The sequence below is a fragment of the Papilio machaon genome, chromosome 1, assembly GCF_912999745.1.
Source record: "Papilio machaon chromosome 1, ilPapMach1.1, whole genome shotgun sequence".
NCBI lineage: Eukaryota > Metazoa > Arthropoda > Insecta > Lepidoptera > Papilionidae > Papilio > Papilio machaon.
The window spans coordinates 685,620-700,823 of NC_059986.1; the positions used below are offsets into that span (position 1 = coordinate 685,620).

Here is a 15,204-nt window from a genome sequence, read left to right on the forward strand (position 1 = left end):
AACGGATCTTGTTGAAATTTGAGACACAGATGTAGAACATAGTCTGGAAGAATACAGGCTACTTATTTTTTTAATTCCGCGCTGATAAAGTCGCGGGCAACGGTTAGTTTACTCGTACAAGTGAAATTTGGCGCCCCTGTAAATGAACAGGCACTTTGTGTGGGGGGGGGGGATAAATATAAAATAAAACACATCGCCATTCATTTACAATATTTTTTTATTCAATATAATAATCTTAATAAATCCAAAATATTTACACAATACAAAAAACATACAATATGACCTTGATCAACGTCCTCTCGCCGGAGCCGAGCGCATTGCCTGTTTGAAATTAGACTCTATTACAATAGCATTAAAGTTCATAATCCTTTACCGCTTCCTTACGTAACATCTGCTCACAGTATTAATGTTGGTTTCCACTGCAATAACTTACATATCATACCTTTCACTCTCTGAAAAAGCAGACAACATGTATCACTACAATGCAAACTTAGAATCTTGTATCTGCCAATGAAGACAATTTACTAAAGATTTGCACATAAGTTACTGACCGTGGATTTCTGAGACCAAAATCTCTGTTTTAAAACATATTCTTATCTATGTTTTGTTAAAGATAATGACAGGTATGAACGATATTTTATATATAGAGATTATAGTCTCAGAAACCAAAGATAAGGAAGCTGGTGACATCGACACAGTTTATTGCACTCAACGGATTGTGGATGAACCGAATATACGTTTAATAAGTCCTAAGACTTTAATAGGCAATATTTATAAGACAAATTTAGTATTGCACTATATAAGACGGAAACTTCAATAAATTACCACGGCCTCAATATATACAGAAAACATATCTCTTTCTTTCCCTTTAGATAGAAAAGAGATGTGTTTTTTGTACGTAAAACTGCCAAGGAAACAATTAATAATTGTTATTAGTAATGTACGTTAGCTAGCGGTAGGACCTGACTGCACTCGTCTCGGTGTTACCTGTCTCATCTATCCCATATATAATTTATTTCACTAAATCTAATAAAACCACGCGACTCCTGCCGTAAATGTGATTTTTTTTATCTGTATGGAGAAACACAAATGTTTAAAACCTTTATTACTTTTAATTAGCCGTATTTTTATTAAATTTCGTCTCTCACATTCTCTCCCTCTCGCTCTCTCTCTATCTAACTTCGTGACAAACAAATGGAAAGAGCTACTACATGATCGTACACAATTTAATAATTAAAAAAGTATTGCCTGTCGACAAAAAGCGATTAAGCTCCGTGTTGCCAGAAAAAGAAAGATTTAATTCTACAAACTATTGTAAAGTGTTACCCGGGTGGCGCTAGTGTGCCGCCGGCCTAATCCTTCCCTTGGAATGCGACATTTTCTCAGTTTGTAGAAAACTTTACTACACAAAAAGCTACGTAAAATCCGAAATTACACTTCACTTACAGCGTACATATAATTACACATATACATAAGGGTTTATATAACGTATATAGAACATTATCGTCCATTACATATAGCAATGTTCAAAACTATAATTAACGACATTCGTATACAAGGCGACGTAAATCGTCGAAACTCGTATGATTGCGTTGCGAGCTCCGAAATCGTCGACGCGAGTCGTCTATTTGTGGAGTACAAGCATAGCGACCTCCGTAAACACTGTAAAGACTTTCTCCAATATCTTAAAAAAACGCATTGACTTTCACACAACGATCTTGACAAACAGGTTGCAAACGACTGGTGATCGGCAACTTCTATGACATTGTATTGCTTAAGTCGCTTAGCGACTAAAATCGCCGGATTTAGAAGATTTACGTTGCCTGGTACACGAAAGGCCTAAATGAGCTGTTTATATCTAATTCATTCTATGCATATTAATTTGAACTTAACAATGCAAACCTACGCGGCCATAGCGGGTGGGGGGCAGGGGGGGGCAAATTAAAACATCGTGCTACGAGCGTGCCGTATATAAAATTATCAGAAAATATAAAACAAGATGAAAGCGACGTGAAAAAAATCTTAAGTAAAAAAGCATTTTTATTTATGGGGATATGTAAGATAATGGGTACGCGCTTAACGAATGTAGTGACGTGACGTGACTGTCATAACAATGGAAACGAGTAATGCAGCAGTTAAATGCACCTTCACCAAAAAGTACAGGACGCGTTCTAGTTGGTATAAGTAGCGATACTAATTTTATTCCTACAAAAAAAAACCATACAAGTCTATTTATTTTCACATATTTCGGGAGATATTTTTAATACAATTTAAAAAGGATTTATTTTCAACAGAAATGCACTACTAAAATAATTTTGCACTTCAATTTCAAAGGGTTTTTTTAAACTAATTATCGCAGCGGCCAATAAGAACCAAATTAAATATAACATCTTGTTTATTACTCGTTTACGTTACGATTACAACATACCTAGTTATTGTGACCGCGTAGCTTTTTATAAGCGTTCAGTAAATTATATAAACGCTCTAGATAAAGTCAATGTTACAGTTATTTTTAATATTCAACGATTAGTTATAATAAAATAGTTAAAAATTATTATCTAATCTCACGGCGCCATTTTGAGTTTAACTCGTGACAACTGATCAAGTGTTGCCATCTATTTGTATTGCATTTTGTTTACAATTTAAGTAGAATTTCAACAGACTTTCGCTCAGAAAGTCCCCAAACTTTCCGAAATTAACTATATTTAGATGTTACGATTAACAATTCATATACATTTTATTATATATTTTTTTCTATACAGAAAAGATTGTATCGACAAACATTTTTTTTTTAAACTTTAAAACATCGATGAAACGTTAAAAAAAAATAAACAATAAATACCATCACTAGTATGTTTATAAATGAATACGTATTATAATAAAAGTTTTATTTGTAGTTACCGGATGCGGTAATTATTTGCTAAATTAAAGTGGCAACACCGACGTGTTGGAAACAAAAGTGTTGCTATGCTACAAAATAGATTTGCCAAATACCAAAGCCTTAGTGAGCTAGAGGCGCGCGGGGCGGGGGCGGGGGCGGGGGGCGGAGTCACCACACGCCGCGCCCCCCAGAACCCTCCTTACATTTCAACTGCAAACAACACAACAATTATCATTTATAAACAAGTACTTATAACTGTTGTCAGATATCTTGGCGTAGTTGTAGCCTGATGAGGGGGGAGGGGTACTGCGCAGCGCGCTCATGACCAAAGGCTCAGTTTGTAAGTTGTGTGAATCTGTAGGTGGAGGTGTAGGTGTAGGTGGTGTAGGTGTAGATGCAGTACCGTGTCGGCGCGGTATCACTTGCAGCAGGTGGAGGAGCGCGGCTGCTCGCCGTCCGCCAGCCGGCGCGCGCCCGCAGCGCTGCCGCCGCCCGCACCCTCGCTCTTTGGTAACTTGTTCGCTGCGAACATACATCACAGGTCACAGTAAACAAAACATCTTTATAACAAATTAACTGGTGTCATGAAAACATTAATACATGTCCCCACTGAGGGGCTCGGAGCCTACCCTAAGTTAGAGGTGCCTAGACCATAGTCAACCACGCTGGCTCAGTGCGAGTTGACTATGTGCAAGTCAGGTGCTTAACACCTGAGCCACCAACGCTCCCAGCATCATCAGCATAGTACAATTTAAATATTAGATTATTACTTGCTAACACCAACTCTTGGTGGATAGACTCACCGATAGCTAGGAATATGTCGTTGACGTTCATGGCGGTCTTGGCGCTAGTCTCCATGAAGAGGAGACCGTTCTCGTCAGCGTAGGCCTGCGCCTCATCAAACTCCACCATACGCTTGGCGGCCAGGTCGCTCTTGTTGCCCGCCAGCGCGATCACGATGGACGGCGACGCCTGCCGCTGCAGCTCCTTCACCCAGTTCTTGGCGCGACCGAATGTGTCCTGTAACCAGTATGAAATACCAGTACAGAATACGTACAACCTTATTACGTTCCAGATAAGTATCACTTTTTTATATCAAAACGGCAAACGGCCACGCGAATTCGACGAAATAGCAAATCGACCGTTGCCCATAGACATTTGCAAATGCAGATGCGTTGCTTACTTATAATCAACGGAGAATGGGACGCACAGGAAGAGGGTATTTTCCCTTCCCATGCGTCCCTTCCTCCGCCAAATCCACTTCCCTTTCCCATCCTTACCTAATAAGAAAAGGGTGGGAAGGAAAAAAGGATTAAAATTAGGCACACTCATCTTCCACTTCCCGCCTGTCTTTTATATGGTCGTGGTATTTCACCGGCTGACCCGGCACATTCGTGCACCCAACAAATATTGATGTTGCAGGATCTACCACATGTAAGTTTAAAAAAAAACTTATTAATCACGTCTTAAAACCAAGGCTGATGAAAATATTCTACGCTATAAAATGAAAAAAAAAAAAAAAAACAACGATTCTTTAGAAACCGTTTGAAAATTTCATGCGGTATTAATTTGTTTAATATAACAATGTCGCCTGTAAATTTTTCATATTCGTCAAAGTTTCGGTTTATAAGAAAAAAAAAATCCGCGGAAACCAAAACAATACGTTTCGGCCACAGTTTTCTGGGTCAATACTGAAAATGGTTGCATGACCAAAAATATTATAAACACAAGCGTTTTAAACACAATTATAATTAAATATTAAGAACATTGTAACAGTAAAACCAAGAGAGAACATATAAAAGAAAGTGAGATGCTTATGTAAGATACATACAAGCCAATAAATATACGGATTATTGATTATTATATTATTGATTATATATTAACGTACTCAAAGGGTTGCAGTTACGTTGGTTTCCAGTCGAGGTTTACATTTCAAACATTTACAAACATATTCGTAGCCAATTTCCTAGAAAGTACAATCAGAGAAGCCAAGAAGTAATAACTTGAAAATTTATAACTCATATTCACTGGAATAAAGATAAAAGATTTGTATCTTTTTATGTAAAAAATAAACTCAAAAATTACTTGACCGATTTAAAAAATTATTTTACTATTAGAAAGTACTCTTACACTAAGATAAGACACTGAGTTAGGAAGGCTATATTTTTAACTAGATTTTCTCAATTTCGGCAAAATCTAGTATTACATAAAAACAAAACTTTGAAACCATAAAAAAAGACACCCATCTTTCTATGGCTAAATTCAAATTTTAATAATGATAAACCATAGCTAGAGGATATGGTATAAATTACTCCATAGAGATTAGATAAGCGTTATATGGTGTATTTTCTATGGTTAGATGGCTACATGTCTGGTCGAAGAGATGCCCTTGACCTTAGCGAAGACTTACGCGTGTTGGTAATTCAATTGTGGAGATGGCACGCATGCCGCCGACACCCACCCCACCCTAACCTTATTATCATTGCTTTTATTTGTTTCATATATTAACTAAAATAATGGAATTCTTATTTATGACATGTTTATTGTAACTAGCGTTTGTCTTATCCCTGTACTCCACCAGCTTAACAGAGCTAAGTTCGTCCTAAACACAGTATTCTTTGGGAACCTATGTTAGGCTTCGTGTCTTAAATAATCGAAATGCACGGCCAAGCAATAGCCTATAAATTAAACTTGACAACATCTATTTTTCCTTTCGTTTTGTTATTTTTTAACAAATTAAAATATAATATAGAATAGCTAAATTATAAAAAATCAATTTAATTTTGACTAAGAGCGCCGTGACGTGACAACGAGACGTGACGGCGCGGACTTATGCCATTAATGACGTAACGCAGCCCACCTGTATGACTTCATTTGTATAATGATCCTTTTAGCGGGCACTCGTTTTCCCACCGCCTGACGCTGATTGCGTACATCACAGCAACATGCACTTACATCCCCTTTCCACTAACGCGACTAACCAATGTATGTGCATTTTTCACTGGCGAGGATGATATAGCCAAAGAAATAACAATTGTGTGGACAGAGTAGCTTTATGTAAAGGTTTAGTGAACAAGTACAAAGACAATGATTACGTAAAATGGTAAATTATTCTAACATTAGTCAAACCTTTATTTTTGTTATATTCCGTATGAATATATTCCGTCATTTGTTTGTTTGCAATGATCTATGGAATACATACATATTTGATTAGTCACAAGATAAACGAACAGCATAATATCGTTTTTAAAATAGTTTGATGTTAGATATATTACTATCTTACTAATATTATAAACTAGCTTTTACCCGCGACTCCGTCCGCGCGGGAAAAAAAAAATAGAAAACGGGGTAAAAATTATCCTATGTCCGTTTCCTGGTTCTAAGCTACCTGCCCACTAATTTTCAGTCAAATCGATTCAGCCGTTCTTGAGTTATAAATAGTGTAACTAACACGACTTTCTTTTATATATATAGATGCAAATGTTTAGATGGATGGATGTTTGTTTTAAAGTATCTTCGGAACAACTCAACGTATCTTGATGATATTTGGCACAGATGTAAAACATAGTCTGGAAGATCACATAGGCTACTTATTACGTTTTTTTTTTCATTCCGCGCAGACAGAATCGCGGGCGACAACTAATTACTGTGAGTTTCCATCCCAAAAGTACTTAAAATTGTGTACGAAACAACTGCAAAATTGGGAACTGACAAAAAGTTTGCATAGCATTATACAACTTGGAAACTATAGAAGTGTGTATGTGATTATGTTATCTGTGTAAGTAATCCCCGCTCACTATCTCAAGCAACCTCTTATCCTTTATTTTCATAAATGATAAATTTTATTCAGTATTTAATTAAACGATTCTACGAACTTATGTAGAAATTTAAAAAAGTTCATACGAATTGAAATCGCTGTTTATGAAACAGCTGCACAAATTGCCAAAATGCAGTCATATAAAAGTGCAAAAAGAAGTTTTTCTCTGGGTTATTTAGATTTTCCCAATAACTATGGACTTCCACGATAACGACACAAATTGTTCTCTGTGTTTTTTTCAAAGACAATGTGTAAGTGTAAATGCCGTGGAAGCGTACTGTAAGATAGATATAAACGTAATGCGATAGACGAGTATTTAGTTATCAGATGTGTTTGTTTAGCGGACGATGGCCGAGGTGGGCGTACCCGATACATACCAACTGAATGAAACTGAACGAGTGAATGTAATTACGATAGTTGTGAGTGAATGAAAATGTGATAATTCTTCCTTGTTAGGCACGATAAAGATTTGTGTCTATTTTTATATAGGTTATTAAACTCAGGTCAATGTTCCTGCGACTAGACTTGCAATTTACCTTTCCTAATAAGATAAATGGAGACTACAGAAGTCATGTGATCTTCAGCATCGAATATACTCAGTACGTACAGATCATTTTTTTCCACGTTTTAATTTTAATATTATTTCGGAATAAACTAACAAACATGCAAACGGATAATCTAAATTTTAAATAACACTAGGAAAAGTTAAATAAAAGTGAAATTAAATTTTTACAATTTCTTACGCATTTAAACAAAACAATTTTGTGCGTTTTGCGGTTAATTTTTATAACAAAATAATACAAAAAAAATTAACACTGACTAAATACCTGTTTGAGACAGATAACATATTTAAAATTTAAATGTAACAATCATATATTTCAAGGTCAATTCCGATAAATTAATGTTATATACACACATACAAAAATAAGATCGAAAACATTCTAATAGTATTAAAAATTTAAACCTAAAAGTACTAAGTCAACTTAGCAACTAATTAGAGTCTTGTGTACGTTAACTTAGCATATTTAATCGAAGTTATTAATTTTTTTACACGCCCAAAAGCAAACGAGCTGCCAACACGAGCACCGAGCTCTATCGATTTTTATATTGCCCACTAGAATTTCTTGACCAAATGCAATAACAAAATTTAAAATTAGTGCCTATTAGTTTTACACCAAAAATATTTATAAAAAAACAGCTTTGCATTAGTGTTTTTTTTAATATGTAAAAGCTCTTTAGCTTAGTCACTTAATGAGTCCACTGTAACTTAATAAATTCTGATTAAATTCAATTCCAACTAAGATCGTTACATCCTTTAACAAAATCAAGTCGATACGATTGAATTCTTAATCAAATATACATTGATTCAGAGTTAATCGAAACTAGTTCTCATATAACCGGTTATTTCAAACTATATATATCTCTAATTTAGATGCAAAAAAACAATATAAATGATACTTCGCAAATTTTAATATTCAAAGTATATACCTATTATATTTCAATATTTATAATATTAATCTATAACTATTTAAAATGAAAAATTTGATATTTTTCATCTGGCATACATGTAATTATGTACTTAATTTAATCAACCTTGTAAGTATCAATGACTATAGCAAAAGTATCAAGAATGTTAGAGCGTAGTATAGACACAAATGAGGTGTGTGGATAGGGACACTCACCTGGTTAGTGATATCGTAAACAACTATGGCCGCTTGAGCGCCGCGGTAGTACATTGGCGCTAAACTGTGGTACCTGCAGACAATACATAATAATCTCTTTGTAGGAAAAATCTCTTTTAAAACTCTAGTCGTTCCTTTTTTTAGGGAAATAAGCAGCCAGAATGATATTGCTATAAGAGCGTAACAACCGATGTTCATAGACATCTGTAATAAAGGACTGCAGATAACTTGTCTACATGGACAGAGGAGAGGACTTAGAAAAAAGGTTATTTACCTTTCCTTTCCCATTACATATCTTAACAAACTTTCTGCAAACAATTCCTAACCATACCACCATAGTGCAAGTGGAAATTTCATTGACTAATATTATAAATGAGAATGTATGTATGGATAGATGAATGTTTGAAGGTATCTCCGGAACGGCTCAACGGATCTTGATGAAATTGGGCACCGATGTAGAACATAGTCTGGAAGAACACATATGCTACTTATTACGTTTTTTTTTAATTCCGCGCGGACAAAGTCGCGGGCGGCAGCTAGTTTTGTATATTTTCCATTTTCTCTCCATTAACACTGACTGCAATATATAGGGCCAAGTACATTGCACAGTACTGTCGTCTTCACTTTCGTAAGACGTGCAATGTTTACGCAATTGCCTGAGAGGAAGGTTTCAATGCAAAGCCAAGGGTATGCGACTCGTATACGAGGATTGCAAATTCTTGATACTTTGCGTGTACATTTTAAATCTATAAATTGAAGCAGTAATATATAAAGTCAGAAATACATCTTTATCACACTGTTTTATATTATTAATGGTATTTGTAACTATTTATGCTGCAGTTATTTATAATTACATTAATATTGATAGGTGAATGGTGAACTTTAACTCACACTGCACAGAGAATTTATTATTAATTTATTATAATGACTTTAAGTTAATTTAATTTCCACTTTAATTGCTACATTAGTTATACTCATTGTCTATTTTGTATGATGCAATAGAAAGGGAAGATGACTCCTTAAATACAGGTAAACCTAGTTAAGAAGCCAAGGCGATACTGATGCTGTAATCAGTTAAGTATGCATTAAAGAATATTTTATCTTATTTATTATAGATTATAAAACCTTAGTACAGCTAAGTTAAAATTGTTGATTTCCTTTTAAACATTCCATGGATTACAATATGTACTTGTACAAACTTGTACTAACATAAACCTTTTTAATTTTTTTTTTACACTTTTTTTTTCTGATAAAACAAAACAGCAAAGTTACTACGTAAGCCGTAAGTCAAGTATTAAATAAAAAACAATATCACCAACCTCTCCTGTCCCGCCGTATCCCAGATCTCGAATTTAACAGTGGTGTCATCGAGGCATACGGTCTGTGTGAGGAACGCTGCTCCGATCGTGCTCTCCTGATACTCGTGAAACTGGCCCTTGACGAAGCGCAGAACGAGCGAGGACTTGCCCACCGCCGACTCGCCCAGCAGTACCAGCTTGAATTGGCACACCTTCGTCTGAGGCGCACCGTTCGGCCTCTGTGACGCTCCGCTTCTGTTTGTCGCCATCGCCTGACACAAAAATATACAATATTAACACTTATACTCAACCCTAGCAGTTGTTCGTAGTAGTAAGTATTTATTGTTTTAACGGCCTTTTTGCACTAGATTTAGTATTTATTGTTTTTAAAATGTAAATAGATATTTGAATGTATTATTATTTTTATGGAAATTTTAAAATGTATATAGATCTTTAAAATGTATTATTTATTGGTTTTATTGTATTTTATAGTTATTTAAGTTTTAACGAATGTGATATTAATTTAAGATTTATGTAATTGGTTTTTAAATTATTAATAAAGTTAATAAAGATTAATTCGCACCCCAAGTCCCTGACCTAAACTATGTTAGGGGAACGAGAGGGCGGCATAGCGCCGCCCAAAAAAAAAAAAAAACCCTAGCAGTTGTCCGCGACATCTGCGCGGAATTTAAAAATATCAAGTATTAAAATCTATATATCACCCGAAGATAGTGTAGCTTCACAACAGTGAAAGAATTTTTCATATCGGTCCAGTATTTTCGAACATACTTCCATTTTATAATAATAGCTTAGATTATAAGACCTACTAATGGGTAAGGGGATTGATTCTCAGTACAAACGCGTAAACCCACGCACGGGTCCATGCAAAACTTCAGATGTTCAAGAAGTGAATGCAGAAGCAGGTGCATGGAAACCAGTTAAATTTTGAAATCAAGTTAAGTTTTCTGCCTACATGTCTGCTTCCAATTTTTGATGCCAATATCTTAGTACCCACTATTATTTACATTAGTTTTTGTTAATTAAAATTATTTTCAATGGATACACATAATTGATGAAAGATAAAAAAAATCAAAACAAATATATAAATACTTTGTAAATAAATTAGTATATCAGTAGATGAGTTGATGGGATAGTATATCATTAGATAACACACAACATCCAGGATATAATAGTAAAAAAAAAAAATTAAGGCAAATTTGGTTTTATAAAGATAGCAGTTGCCTGCGACTCCATCCATGCGGAATTAAGAAAAAAGCCAGTAAAATCTAGTGAACAAATATAACCTATATCACCCAGGGATAGTGTAGCATAGCAACAGTGAAAAAATTTCCCAAATCCAAATTGGTTCAGGAGTATCAAAACTTATTCAATTTTTGATAACAATTAAATTTTTGATATTTATAATATTAAATGTACCACAAATGTATGAAAACAACCCAACTTGTATGAAAACATGTTGTCATCACTCACATTCTCATTGAAAAAGTTGAGACAGTACATTTATTACAGCAGTAGAATTTCATGGTCATACTGTATGTATGTTACACTACATTTATGTTTTAAATGTATTTAATATAGTAACAGAATAAGTAATGTCAATGAGATTCTAATATGAATTATTATAAAGAGTTTAGGAACAAAGATTTTAAGTATTAAACTGAATAAGAACAATTCCAGTGTACAAAACCAGGTCAGAATCAGTGGAACAAAAAAAAGACAAAGGCAATAAGTGGGCACAAAAAAGGCAAATGACTTCAGATTACAGTAAACAATTGACAAAGAAAAAGTACAAAAATAACAAGAATTTTTTTTTTTATTTCAGGTGTTTTTTTTTGTATCCAACTGAATTTCCTTTACATTCAACATTAGGTTTATCCTATCAATGTCAATACAATATACAACCTTGTCCTGGTAAGTGAGGTTACAAAAATTGACAACAATGGTTATTTATTATAAATATCAGCAAACTTGTATTCAACTTTTACACTTTAAATTTGAAGGTCATAAATTTACTATATGACATGGTTTTAAAAAAAAGAAGCAGAGAAAGCATAGAAACTTAAAACGGATGACTTTCTTGGAACATGGAATTAAAAACATAATGTTTCGTTTTGCAAACTTAATTATAATTATCAATATTAAAACAGGCAGAAAGTTATTTACATGACAACCTCTTTTATATCTTCAAATAAAAACAATATAGTTTTACTTGGCTAATTAAAAATAAAATATACTAATATAAGTATTGTGCAATAGTATTTTCGTGGAAAATTTACAAAAAAAAAACAACTTACCAGCTATCAAAGCCACGAAAACACAGTTTGAAACCATTGACAATTTATTTTTAAATTTCGTTGTATTGTCCAAAAAATTAAAAAAAACCTCTTCATAAGACAATAAAGCGATCAAAACTAAGTGAAAAACAATCGCAATAAAGAACAACACATAAGAACGGTAAACAAGGACATGTTATCTTTCCGTGCTATCATAGTGAAATCACAAAGAAACTTTAAACAATGGGATTTTATCTACGATAATTTAGCGCAGTTGTGGGACCTACAATTACAGTTTTTTCAATAAGTTATCGGTCGCAGACGAAAGCGCGTCTGCACCACTGATGACTAACCATATCTACCCGTATCAACCCATTTCCTTCGGTATATGAACGCTGAATCGCCCTCCAGCAAATCAGCTGTACGCTATGAAATCATAGGACGACTTCTTTACAGTACTAAATTATCCGACCAGAAGACATTTAAGTACGAATAAGAGACTTAATCATCCTGTAGTGAGTTCATATTCGACAATATTCAATAAAATGACGCATTTACTTGATTATAAGGACATGAAAGACATACCCTCCCTGTTATTATATAGACGATATGCACTTATTGGTGGGCGACAAATCCTCACAAGGTCGCCGTGATGCCGAAAATCTCATTAATTACACACTTATACAAATAAAATCATTAACTTGAATTGTTAAACTGGAAAATCTAGCACAGAAATGCGAAATGACCACGAACAAACATGGAAGCGAGAGAGCGAGCGAGACGATTTCATTAATTTTGGTCTATGGAGAAAACTTCCTTTGTCTATGACAGTAAAACGTGTGACATTTATTAAAAAATTAGCTTCCTGAAAGTGTAAACTGCTTAAAATTATAATTCATACAGTAATATTTACCAACTTACTTGCACTTTCATTAAACAACTTCACTACAAAATGTTAAATTTGGAAATTTGAAAACGGATTTGATCAAACGTCATTTAAATGTCATTGTCAACGTCAATGTCACACTTCCTATTTTGTCATTTTATAACTTACAAATACTATTTTAACATGCCATGCCACTTTGCATGCTGAATAAAAACTTTATGTTGAGCTAAACTCCACTTTAGTGGATTGTGCGATTCATTATAAGAATAATTTACAAACAGGTTTGTACATAATTTTTAAAAATGAAGATAACGAGATACAAAAAAGTACAAAAGTACCTAAAATTCTATTACAATAACTTCGGCTTCCACCAGCCTTACCAAGTTCTCCTAGATGGCACGTTTTGTTTCGCAGCTTTTAAAGTAAGTCCTATTTGTTAATCAATGAAAAAGGAAGACCTAGTTTTGCTTACTGCCGATTATAAACATCAATATGTTAAATTTTTATTCCTTGTGATTGCCACTTTATTCACAAGTGTAACATATAGGCAGCATGGACAGTAAATACCGTCGCGTTGGCCGCCTCATCGACATAGTGGATGAAGAGTGGCGCACGGAGCAACTCCCCCACATGGACATCCGTGTCCCGGTGGAGGAGCTACCCGACCCAGAGGCGGACAGCGCCGACTCCCATCTCACCTTGAGAGAGCAGGGCATGCGCTGGCAGGAGAACTTCCCAGAGTCTGCCAGCAGTAATCAAAACTAGGTATTCTTTACTCATATTATCTAAATGGTGTGAGTTTAAATGTTTAGTTGTATGCATGTATATAATGCAGCGTTTTTTATTTGATATAGAAATTATACTATTTAGTATTTATATTACAACGCAGTACTGGATGCGGGTGGCACAGGACTGGGCATTGTGGCAATTGATGGGGGAGGCCTACGTCCAGCAGTGGATTAACTCAGGCTGATTATGATGATGATAGAAATTATTAACCTATATTTAACTTCAAACTTTCGTGGTTTTTACTTATACACTGTTCATAAGAAACGAAATAAAGTAAGCTGTTTGAGCTTGTTGACTCCACCGCACAATGCCAGTCAAACCATGATCATGGTGCATGCAATCCCGTTTCTTACAGTGTATTATTAACCTATGCTATGAAAATCATGATATGAAAATTTTGTGTTTTGACAAATAGTTTTCATCATAGAATTACATTTCAGGAACAAATTAATATAAGGGAGCAGTTACCTAAATATCTTAATGGACAAGCAAAACTATTGACAACAAGATGTATTATTATAGAAACAGAAAAAATATAAAAAAAAACACACGGCGCCCTTACTATATTGAAACAATTTGGTATCCATGAGTGTGGTCATAAAGAGCCTGTGTCAGGATCACAATGCATTTTGTCAATGGTCGGTAAAAAAAATGAAAAGCATTACATTCTCGCTTCACAAGACAGAGATTTGCAGGATAAAATGAGAGCTAAAGCCGGTGTTCCACTACTTTATTTACATAACAAGTCACCAACATTGGAAAAACCATCAAAAGCTAGTTACAATAAGGCCGGTCAAGCACTTGAATCAAATTTCACCTTCATCACTCCAACACAAAATGAATCTTTGAAAAATATGAAAAAAGTACTGGGAGTAGAAGACAAAGTGGAAGCACCAAAAGTAATCATAAAAAAGAAAAAGACCCATAATCCAAATCCTTTGTCTTGTAAAAAGAAAAAAAAGAAGCCTGGTGTTAATAACAATAATAAAAAAGAAAACGGAGTCAAAGAGGGAAAAGTTAGAAAAAAGAAAAAAGTGCGCAAAAATAATTTAGTAGTGTAATAAAAAGTTTTCATTCAAATGGTATTTTTATTTAAATTCTGTTATATATTTGTATTGAATATAGAAAAAAATATTTTGTTTACTTAAATAGTTCAAAATGGCCATGTGAATTTTAATCTATAGACACTAAAACATAGTATATGTATCAATGGTATGTTGCTCAAATACACTGTATGAAAATGTGATAATATGTCGTAACTCTCTTCAGGTGCAAACACTTCACAACCATCCGGAGAATCCTGGAATTACAATTAAAAAACATAACAAAGAAAACCTATTCACAAGTAAAAGTATATAAATACAATTTTAAAAGCTGGCAACGCATCTGCGGTTCCTCTGGTATTGCAGATGTCTATGGGCGTCGAAAAACACCTCGGTGTTCCCGCTGCTCGTTAGCCCCCTTATCTTATAAAAAAATGAAACATTTCTTTGTATTGGTAACTCTTTCTCAAAGTACAGATATTTATGCCTATATAGAAAATATAAAGTTATGCGA

At 34.3% G+C, this 15,204-nt stretch overlaps 2 protein-coding genes across 3 annotated transcripts; one reads left to right on the forward strand and one right to left on the reverse strand.

Annotated features, from left to right (window-relative positions):
• Positions 1–2,997: 2,997 nt before the first annotated feature.
• LOC106712765 (ras-related protein Rab-5B) lies at positions 2,998–12,761 on the reverse strand. 2 transcript variants are annotated; one of them, XM_014505404.2, is made up of 5 exons: positions 11,994–12,191; positions 9,700–9,950; positions 8,381–8,453; positions 3,685–3,901; positions 2,998–3,403 (listed from the first exon to the last, which is right to left on the reverse strand). In XM_014505404.2, exons 2-5 carry the CDS (start codon positions 9,945–9,947, stop codon positions 3,300–3,302), a joined length of 642 nt encoding a protein of 213 aa, XP_014360890.1. In that variant the 5' UTR covers positions 9,948–9,950; positions 11,994–12,191; the 3' UTR covers positions 2,998–3,299. The 2 variants fall into 2 exon arrangements, with proteins under 2 accessions (XP_014360890.1, XP_014360888.1); XM_014505402.2 differs by lacking the exon at positions 11,994–12,191 and adding an exon at positions 12,558–12,761 and having other exon boundaries at positions 3,000–3,403.
• Positions 12,762–13,169: 408 nt separating this feature from the next.
• Positions 13,170–14,411, forward strand: LOC106712782 (anaphase-promoting complex subunit 13). Its single transcript, XM_014505426.2, has 3 exons — positions 13,170–13,280; positions 13,410–13,623; positions 14,088–14,411. The coding sequence occupies exons 1-2, from the start codon at positions 13,252–13,254 to the stop codon at positions 13,621–13,623; spliced, it is 243 nt and encodes an 80-aa protein (XP_014360912.1). The 5' UTR covers positions 13,170–13,251; the 3' UTR covers positions 14,088–14,411.
• The last annotated feature ends 793 nt before the right edge of the window (positions 14,412–15,204 follow it).